Source organism: Crocuta crocuta, unplaced genomic scaffold, assembly GCF_008692635.1.
Source record: "Crocuta crocuta isolate KB4526 unplaced genomic scaffold, BGI_CrCroc_1.0 scaffold941, whole genome shotgun sequence".
Taxonomy (NCBI): Eukaryota; Metazoa; Chordata; class Mammalia; order Carnivora; family Hyaenidae; genus Crocuta; species Crocuta crocuta.
The window spans coordinates 2,679-13,310 of NW_027533087.1; the positions used below are offsets into that span (position 1 = coordinate 2,679).

A 10,632-nucleotide genomic window follows, 5' to 3' on the forward strand; every position below is an offset into this window, starting at 1 on the left:
TTTTTTTTTTTTTTTAATGCCTAGGAACCTTAAGGAATTCAGTAAAGGGCGGCTCCAGGCCGGAATAGACAGGGCTTGTATGGCCCAGCATTCAACTCTGACAGTCCGATGGCTTTCGCCATAACAGCGGCGGCGGGGAGGTAGACGGACCCCGCTTCAAGGGCCTCCTTCACCCAAGGCCACTCCCCGGGAGCTCTGCCTGGTCCGTGTCGTTCCCCGCTCCCGTCCACAGCAGGACGCGATTCTTCCAGGACAACCCCACACGCGGGGGCATTTGAGGTGTTTTGTGCGGTTACGAGTTATCCAGCGCGGGGCGCTCACGAGTTCAAGCTCTCGGGCGGCTGGAACCAAGGGAAGGAGGAGCGCCCTACTCGCTTCCCCTCCTTGCCCGCGTCCGTGCGGTGCTCACAATCTGTGCGGGGGCCGACTCTTAGACCAGATGAAATGGGTGTCTTAATGCCTCTTGGGTCTTAGAAATGAGTGTGTTTATCTAGAAGAGGGAGCAGGACCTTGGAAAGCTGGCATGATCTCGCGGTTCGTGGGTTCGAGCCCCGCGTCGGGCTCTGTGCTGACAGCCAACTCAGAGCCTGGAGTCTGTTTCGGATTCTTTGTCTCCCTCTCTCTCTGACCCTCCCCTGCTCACACTGTCTCTCTCTCAGAAATAAATAAAAACATTTTTAAAATTCTTTAAAAATTAAAAAAATAAAACGTCATTAGGATGTGCCCTAATCCTATATGAGTAGTGTTCTTATAAGAGGAGACAGGGACACAGTCAACACCAGGGGGCGACCAGGAGAGGACACGTGAGAAGGCGCCATCTGCAGCCCAAGGAGAGACCTCCGAGGAAACCAAATCTGATGATATCTTCATCTTGGACTTCTTTGTAAAAAAATTTTTAAGCTTTTATTGACTTAATTTGAGAAAGATAAGGACCAGCAGGGGGTGGGGGAGCATCCCTAGCAGCCTCCATACAGCACGGAGCCCGACGGGGACCTGGAACCCACAAGCAGTGAGATTATGACCTGAGCCAAAGTCTGGCACTTAACCAACTGAGCCCCCCCCCCAAGAGCCCCTCGATCTTGGACTTCTAGCCTCTAGAACTGGGAGTAGATACGTTTCTGTGTAAGCCCCGCAGTCTGGTGTTTGGTGAGGGCGGCCCTAGGAAATCCATACAGGCTCCGTGGTCTCTGCCCAGGGCCTCAATCCCTGCTCCGACCTACCTACATACGTGATGGGGTCCCCTGTGACTTAGCCATAAGCAGAAGCAGCAGTGACTCGCAGCTCTGCGGGGCTGACACCTTTGCACCCGGATCTCGTCCGTTTGGTTTCCAAAAGCGCAGCCTGAATCCTCAAAGGGAGAATGGAGTCCAGAGCGGCAGAGCCATCCGTGGCTGAGCAGGTGTGTCCGTGCCAGGGCCCCTCCTCCTCGGGATCCCACGCCCTGAGCTGCTACTGCATCAGCTCCAAAAGCAAGATACCAACCAGCCTAAAATACCAGAGATGCCCGAGACCTGCCCGTGGCCCTGAGATGTGAGGGCAGCCTGGGCACACATGCGGGGGTAAGGGGATGGCCGTGATCTGCCTCCGCCCCTCTCCTCGCGTTTCTACCCACTTGTGCTCCCCCCGCCACACCCGTGGGGTGCTGGTTCCCCAGACGCCTCGGTGGCAGGGTGTGGAAGGAAGACAGCAAAGCAGAGGAGGAAGAGCACTGGGGAGTTAGGGCCTGGGCCCTCACTTCCCTGCTTGGTCTTAACTGGGTTCCTGTCAAAGGCGAGCCCCTCCAAGGAAAGGCCTTCCTTGTCTGTGTCACTCAAGCCTCTGTCAGCGCTCCTACACAACAGCAGGTCCGGGTTTTGATTGTGGAAGAGGTCTCTACGTACAGAGAGGGCTTCTGGGGTACAACCCGAGGCTCTCAGGCCCTGGAGGGGCTGCACAGGCCCTCGAACCTGTGATGGTGCTTAAACGCTCAGTCCTCCACATCCTGTGGTTGCCTCAATATCACATTGCTTTCATTTCGCAGCCTGAGCACCTCTAGCCTCAGGAAGTCTCCCTGTCTGAACCCCAAAGGGAAATTTAGTGGCATTGTTCAGCCTACCCTCCTAGCCATCTTTCCACTCGTTCTGTTAGGAGGATCGCGCAAACCGGGGACATCAATAGAAGATAACAGTTTAAAATGTAAGGGTTCGCTTATAAGCATTACTTAAATCGATTTCTACTTTTGGGTGAGAGTTAAAAGATAGTTGAGGACAAGGTAAATAAAGGCTCTGCCTGTAATAATTAGCTTCTACATGGCTAGCTTGGAGCAGGAAAAGTCTACCCTGAACCTGGGTTTTTTAAGATGAGAAAAATAGTTTTTGTTCAGATTTAAAAATGCCTTAGGGTAGCAGGGGACGGGGGTGGGGGGTGCATGGATAGAGAGGGTGTTGACACTGCCCTGGCTTCCAGGAAGAGGCGTTGGCCTCTGGGTTCACCCCCTCTCCCGGTCCTCCTTATCATCCTCCACATCTGCATCTTAACCTTCTCATGCCCTCCTCTTTCTCCGCCAGGCCCACCAAAATATTCCCAATGTCATCCATGCTGGCCTTGGCTTTTTTTCCCCCCTGCAGCTCAAACGAGATCATGGATTTCCTGCTTGCCCTTTCTCTGGCCTCCCTCAAGTGCTCGCAAGTTCGTATCTTCTGCTGAGTCCCGTGTCCTGAGCTCTACACCAATATTTCTAACTGCCCGGTGGCTAGGTCCTTCTAGATAGGCGCTTCGAATTCAGCTTATTTCCAAAAGTGCATCATCTTGCTTCCCAAAGCTATTTTTCCCCTTCCGTATTCCGCGTCTTCCTGAAAGATACCTCCATCCCCTAGTCTGTTCAGGGCAGACACTCCTTCTTCTTGTCCTGTGTCCAAATGTCATGAGTCACCAAATGTTATCAAGTCTACTTTCTGACTTGGAATTCCATCACCCTTTCTCTATCCATACTGATCCCTTTGTAGACTTGAGCCCCCCCACCCACCTGGCTCTGGAGGATTAAGTGTTCAGGCTAGACTCGCTGCCCTGCCATGAGGCTTCCATGCTGTGTGACAGCTGTCTTTTTTAAAGAGCATTTTCTTGAGCCTCTCACTCTCGTGCTTTATTTTTTTCCACCTCCTTCCCATTCGCTTCAGGTTAAAGTCCACCTTCTTCTGCATGGTAGTTCAGAGCGATGGAGGTTAATAACTAGTAGGGACTCTGCCGTGAGACATGCCCAAATTTGATGGCCTTGCTCCTCTAACAGTTATGTGACTGCAGAGGCCAGTAAGTAAATCTCCAAAGGCCCCACACGTTCCATTTGTAAAAGGGGCAATAGCATCTTGCTACTAGTGTTCTGGGAAATATTAAAAGTGACAATTCCTATTAGGAACCCGGCACTGTGTCTGGTCCAGAAGACCAAGCCCTATGTAGCCTCCCCTTCCCCTCTCCTCTTTGCTCTCATCTCTTTGGGCCCTCCTCCCTGCCTCTCCCTCTTGCATCCCTTCCTTATACCTCTTCCTATATGCTACCCTCGGCATGAGGCCAGCAGCGTTCCTCAGGGTGAAGATCGTGTTGTTTTCTCTCTCGTTCATCCCTGAGGCCTCAGCCTTGAGCAGCGCCTGGAAGCCACAGGTAGTGAGGAAATGTTTGGCGAGGGACCTACACTACCTGCCCATTGACACTTGCCTTACAGGAGAGAATGGGGATCAAGAGGCCCCAGCTCTTGAGGTCCTTGCAATGACAGGTCAAGAGCAGGTCTGAACTGGACCTCTGCAAAGAACTTCCAGGGTCCTCGTGGACGGGGGTGGGGGTGGGGGGTGTCTTGGAACAGGGGAGCAGGAAACTGCTCGTGGGCGGGGCGTGTGGAAAACCTGGTCCTGTGATAGTAACGGCGCAGAGTTCACTGAGCCACACCCCCACCGGCACCCCTAACCTGTTCCTGAAAGCAGATGGTCTGGAGCGGAATGTCTTTAGTTCCCTAAAGACATCAGTTTTAGCCCTGCTGGTAGGATTTGTTTGAGATGTGATGGGGGAATGGGGGAATGGAGCAGAGCAGAGAGAGTAGAGTGTGCACAGCAGAGGTGGGCAGAGGAGGGCAGAGAAGGGATAGAAAACGAAGTCTAGGGTCCTTGCTGCTACGAACTAGGGCTGAGGCCTGAGGCCTTTGTGGAAGGACCAGGGATCCTGGCCCCTATCCAGGGAGAGGCTCCAAAGAGAAAAGACTGGGATCTCCATTTCCTCGTCTGTAAAGCAGGATCATAATTGCACCCACTTCAGGAATGTTATGAGGGTGAAAAGAAACCATACAGTCCACACTAAATGCTTGGAACAGAGCCTTACATGTGGTCATAAATCAGTATTCATAGTCTCATTAACGTTGACAATGTAAATATTAGTGACATTAATATGAATTGATGTAAGTCCAAGTTACAGCTCTGCCGTAAAACATAAAAGTTGATGAATAATCTTGGGGCGCCTGGGTGGCTTAGTCGGTTAGGCGTCCGACTTTCGCTTGGGTCATGGTCTCGCGGTTTGTGGGTTCGAGCCCCGCGTCGGGCTCTGTGCTGACTGCCAGCTCAGAGCCTGGAGCCTGTTTCAGTCTGTGACTCCCTCTCTCTCTGGCCCTCCCCTGCTCACGCTGTCTCTCTCTCTCTCTCTCCTAGAAATAAATAAAAATATTAAAATAAAAAAAGTTGATGAATAATCTTAAATATATGACCAGCCTCTAGACTGTGTGGCCCAGGCGGTAATAATACCCAGGTTCCTAGATGGCTTCTAGCTGATGTTTTACCACCCCTCCTCTCACTCAGTTTCACAATAACCCTGGGAGAGAGGAAGGGCTTTTTTTTTTTTTTTTTTTTTTAAATTCCTGTTGAATAGTTGAGGAAACAAAACCTGGTGAGGGAAACACGCCTGGGAATGTGGGTCACCCAGCCAGAAGATAGTCTTGAACCTGGGTCTTGTATTTTGCTTTTCTTTCTGTATTAGACTCATTGCTTCAAAAGAAAAAAGCAATACATCCAATACTAACAGAGATACACAATCACTGTATCAGCAGCTCTGATTTCTGCGGACTTCAAACTGCAGTAAGATGTAATTTTACAATACTACCTACTTCCTATTCACTCTCATCTAAAAATCAAAACCGGTTGTGCCAAAGCATTTTCCCCCCACGGGATGCACCTTGATATTTTCAGTCTCATTCGGCTTCATTAATAAAAGATACCGGTTCCTGTTTTCCAAGTTGGCTTTATCATGGAACGCCTTGGTGGCTCAGTCGGTTGAAGCATCCGACTTTGGTTCAGGTCATGATCTCTTGGTTCATGAGTTCGAGCCCCGTGTTGGGCTCTGTGCTGTCAGCTCAGTCTGGAACCTGCTTCGGATTCTGTCTCCCTCGATCTCCGCCCCTGCCCCGCTCACACACACTCTCTCTCTCTCAAAAATAAAAAAAAATTTAAAAGTAAATAAAAATAAAATGACTTTACCACCCGCTAATGGGTTATAACCTGCAACTGAAAACCACTTGCGATAGAGGAAATTATGGAGAACTAAGTAAAACCACCAACTCAAATGAAAAATTGTTATTTTGTTTACCTGTGATCCCAGCATCCCTGGGACATGCGAGCTCCGTGTGGACAATGCAGAGCCTGTTTGGGGTTCCCTCTCCCTCTTTCTTTTTTTTTTTTTTTTAATTTCTAGGAGAGAGAGAGAGACAGCGTGAGCAGGGGAGGGTCAGAGAGAGAGTCACAGACTCCGAAACAGGCTCCAGGCTCTGAGCTGGCAGTCAGCACAGAGCCCGACGCGGGACTCGAACCCACGAACCGCGAGATCATGACCCAAGCGAAAGTCGGACGCTTAACCGACTAAGCCACCCAGGCGCCCTTCCCTCTCCCTCTTTCTCTACCCCTCCCACCTCCCCAATAAATAAATACATTAATAGTGAAGATACACAGTTGAGTCAGGAGAGGAGGGTGTGAAGAAGCCAGGTCACAGGCCGCAGGGACCCAGCTGATGAGAGGTGCTGGAGGCGAGAACAAGGGAACCAGCCACAGCAATGGAGCGGAGGGAAAGTTTCAATGTCTTTGAATGTAGCAGATTGCCTGAGCCCGGGTGGGGGAAGGGACAGAGGAGGTGGTTGTGGCAAAAAGTAATCAAAGATACCTCGAGAACCGCCTGCCTGAGTGGCTAGAAAGATCCTGCCGTTTTCACAGTAACAGGCAGCCTGGGAGGGGGTGCGCCTGAGGGCTTCACTTCAAGCTGCGCAGGGTCACTGCTGTCACCAGGCAGTGACAAGGGCCCGTGTCCTTCAGGCAGCTAGAAATGTAGATCTGGAGGTAGCTCCAGACCCAGCTGGATTCTCCTATCTGCCCTTAGGAGCTAGAGAAGCACTTGGGAGTCCCGGGGGAGAGCTTATAAAGAGATGGCCCCAAGGTCAGGCCTCTTAGGAACATGAACCCCAAGAGGGATCTGGTGGGAAATGGAAGCTGGCGCAAAGTTTTGTCCCGAAACCAGAGGGAAAATATAATGAGAAAATTAGACCAGATGGGGTCCTTTCCATCATCCACATTGAACGGGTTCGTTAAATGAATATGGCAAATCTATTTAAAGATCCTCATATTGTTTGTGATTTGAAAGTTGCAGTAAGATTCAGGAGCACCAGAATGTATCAGAGAATGCCAGGTTTTGCAAGCTGCTTACACATCAGTTTCTTCTGTTGAAAAATGAAGATATTATTGGCCTTGCGAGGTTGTTCTGAAGATGTGAAATGGCACATGGTAGGTAGTCAATAGATGGGAAGTGTTACGCATTCTTTTACTTAAAAATTCAAATCAGAAGTGTCTATAAATTTAACCCAAATGCCCACTTCAAATTTAGGGGAACTAGGGGCTTTCATGCCTCCTGCCTTCACGGTCTCTTTTTCTGATCTTCCCCAATTCTGCTGCCACCATTCTTGGTCAGGGCTCTCCGTAGCTTACAACAGCCTCCTGTGATCCAGCTTGCACTCAACAGTTCACCCTCAGCTTGCTCGGAATCAACACGGATCTGCAAGCTTTAATCCATTGAGTCTAATCTCCCCTGCCTGGTCTCAAGGGTCTCCAAGAGTCAGCCCTCTAGGGTATGCTTAGCTGTGGTATTGTGATGTATAATAAAAAATATATATTTGGTGTTTGTCCTAATCTCTCATTCTATAGAAACTCTAAACTTCTGTATCAGTCTGCCTCATTGTTATTAAAAGACGCACAGTTTTTCATTTAATGGATGTGTCTTTAAGTTTATTTATTTATTTTTGAGAGAGCATGAGCGGGAGAGAGGGGCAGAAAGAGAGGGAGAGAGAGGATCCCAAGCAGGCTCCGCCCTAACAAATTAGGCCAATATATATTCAGATTTAACTACTTTAGTTTCGTTTAAAGAAACTGTTATGTGGATCAATGCTTCTCAAACTGGGTATCATAATCACCCGAACGAGTTGTTAAAACACAGATTGCTAGGGGTTCCTGGGAGCTCAGTCGGTTGAGCACCTGACTTCGGCTCAGGTCATGATCTCACAGTTTGTGGGTTCCAGCTCCGCATCGGGCTCTGTGCCAACAGCTCAGAGCCTGGAGCCTGTTTTGGATTCTGTGTCTCCCCCTCTCTGCCCTCCCCTGCTCATGCTCTGTTTCTCTCTGTCTCTCAAAAAATGAATAAACATTAAAAAACATTTTTTTAACCCCCACAAATTACTAGATCTTACCCTAGCAATTTCTCACTCAATAGGTCTGGAGTAGAGCCAAGATTTTGCATTCCTAACAAGTTCCCAGGTGATTTGACGTTCCAAATTTCAGACACTTTGAAAAACACTACTTTAGACAATAGACATGTTTTTTTTTTCCCCCTCCTCCCTTCCATTATTCTTTTGAGTTCTCTTCAAACTTTTGGGATCTGCTTCTCTGGAGTATCTTAGTTATGATCAGATATATTCAATCCTCACTGCCCTTAACATTAAAAAAAAAAAAAAAGTACAGTGGTACTTGAAATAGAAATCCTATCAGTTGCAGATGAGACCTAAAAAATTTTTTTAATATCTTCATTTGGAGAGACAGAGTGTGAACGGGGGAGGGCAGAGGCAGAGAAGGACACAGAATCCAAAGCTGGCTCTGGAGCTATCAGCACAGAGCCCAACTTGGGGCTTGAACCCATGGACTGTGAGATCATGACCTGAGCCCAAGTCGGACGCCCAACCGACTGAACCAACCAGGTGCCCCTAGATGAGACTTTAAAGGGAAAATAAAAGCATCTTGAACACTGACTCCTCTTATTTACTTCTCACCTGGGCATCTTCACAAATGTTTTCCTTGCCCCCCCCCCATACTCTGTATCTCCATAGGATGCCAAGCATTCTGCTTTCTTCAAAGCCTGTCACAAGCCCCACCTCCACAGCCAAAATTTTCCATTTCCCAGCAACCAGTAACTTCCATAGTAATTATTGTCTACATTTCTCATCACACTAAATCTGTACTGCCATGCGCTATTCTGCCATATATGTATTTTCTGTATTATTTTTCTTCCCCATCCTGATAAGCTCGTAGGGGGCAAGTTTTGCATCGTTTGGTTTTCCAGCGGCATCTCCGTTTTAAACATGGTTCATCTTCAAGCGTTTGACCCTAATGAGGGCAGCCAAGTGTGGAGACCAAGAAGGCAAGAGCTGGCCTATCTTTGGGGTGCGGATAGTATTTCCTCTCTCAACCACATACATAACCAAATTTACCTGTAAAATTGTAAGCCTATAATGCTGACAAAACTTGTACTTGCAAATATAACTGAGGCAAAACTACAATTAGGCTTAAGGAAAAGTGATGGGGACCTACCCCATTTTAAGCCAAATCAAGACAATTTTTTTAAGAGGTAAAGAGTGAGCAGAGGAGGGTCAGAGAGAGAGGGAGGTACAGAATCTGAAGACAGGCGACAGGCTCTGAGCTGTCAGCCCAGAGCCGGACATGGGACTGGAACCCAGAAACTGTGAGATCACGACCTGAGCCGAAGTTGGATGTTTAAACTTTAAAGGCCCAACACCATCGGGGGGCATAACAGACACCTCTGGATTGCAAGCCAGTGAGTACCTTCCCGCTTCGCCATAAGCGAATGTAGTGAACTAGACGTGGCTCGTTCTTCCCTTCCACAGCCCAACTCACCGATCACAAGACCGCGCACCCCAAAACCAACGTAAAACTAGCTTAGATCTGGAATACAAGACCCATTAAAACTAACCAAAAAACGGAAGCGAACACAAGAAAGGCAGTTTTTAGTAAAGGACTATGGGCTTTAGGGTTGTTAACACTGCAGGAACCTCTGCCTGCCATAAACTTAAAACCCGACTCAAGTCCAACTCCCAAAAGCAGTTACTTAAGTTCTATCCAAGTGCCCAGCTCTTCCGAGGACTGGATGGGTGGCCCTAAAAAGGGCCGTTGGCATATGAATGTGGAACCGAAGCGGTAGCTTAGCCTCCGAAACCATACAGGGTGCGTCCCTGTCGCTTGAGGGCGTACACTACATCCATGGCGGTGACCGTCTTGCGCTTGGCGTGCTCGGTGTAGGTGACCGCATCCCGAATGACGTTTTCCAGGAAAACCTTCAGCACACCCCGGGTCTCCTCGTAGATGAGGCCGGAGATCCGCTTGACTCCTCCACGCCGGGCCAGGCGCCGGATCGCTGGCTTAGTGATCCCTTGGATGTTGTCCCTCAAGACCTTGCGGTGTCGTTTGGCGCCCCCCTTACCTAAGCCCTTGCCGCCCTTTCCTCTTCCCGACATGGCGAGAATGAGCTGAAGACCCAATCCTTGCTAAAGGCAGAGCAGCTTTTCCCCCTAATATACCAGAGGAGCGGACCAGATTGAGAACAGAAGGCTCCGGGCGGGAAGCCCGCCCTAAATGGTCCCCGCCCGCTCCTCGTTGCGTCATTTCTGCTACTTCTCTACTGGGTCTTCCTCGAGCTGCACGGCTCCCTCTAATGGAAATGGACTCTTAACAACAATCTCTCGGCCGTAGTCCCCGGGATAATTCAGATCCGAATGCGATGCCTCAGGCGTTTTCGCCTCAGTCTCACTCGGATTGTGGATTCCCCCAGGGCTTAAAATCTAGGCTCAGGGGAAAGGTCTTTCTGGCGTGAAAAGACCAGAGAAAGACCAAATGGAGTCCAGAGACTGGAAGGAGAAGACGGGGTCAGTGCCGGGTCTGATCCCGACTGGAGGGTCACAGGCTTCCGAAGAAGCATGGTTACATAAAAAGGCAACAAAAGCAGTTGCGATCGTTTGGCTGACCTGGAAGGCGAAGTCAAGAGCAGCCGCACCTGGGCTGTGTGTGGAGGGGGGAAGAGGGAGATCGCCATAATTTTGGAGTCTAGTCTCTTGTTGATATGGGCTGTGGAATTTCACCTCACCCAGGAGAGGTCAGATCCAATGATAATTGGGTTTAGAATATTTGCAAGCCGTAAGGAAGTCAGTCCAATGCATTGTCATCCGAATGTCTGCTGAAAGAAGCAATATATACAAAGAAGACTGAAGGATATTCTGTACCTTTGTACAGATTCTTTGAAATCATCAGCCCTTGCTTTCAGCCAGAAATCAGTGACCAAATTGTGTCCCCATTGAAGAGCCCG

The 10,632-nt window shown here is 49.3% G+C and overlaps 1 protein-coding gene across 1 annotated transcript; it reads right to left on the reverse strand.

Annotated features, from left to right (window-relative positions):
* Positions 1–9,265: 9,265 nt before the first annotated feature.
* H4C14 (H4 clustered histone 14) lies at positions 9,266–9,854 on the reverse strand. The gene has a single exon (XM_077745976.1). It carries the CDS (start codon positions 9,785–9,787, stop codon positions 9,476–9,478), a length of 312 nt encoding a protein of 103 aa, XP_077602102.1. The 5' UTR covers positions 9,788–9,854; the 3' UTR covers positions 9,266–9,475.
* Between the last annotated feature and the right edge of the window lie 778 nt (positions 9,855–10,632).

Bases quoted from the DNA above. Each gene is read 5' to 3' on its own strand.
- H4C14 (XM_077745976.1), bottom strand. From the start codon at position 9,787: ATGTCGGGAAGAGGAAAGGGCGGCAAGGGCTTAGGTAAGGGGGGCGCC.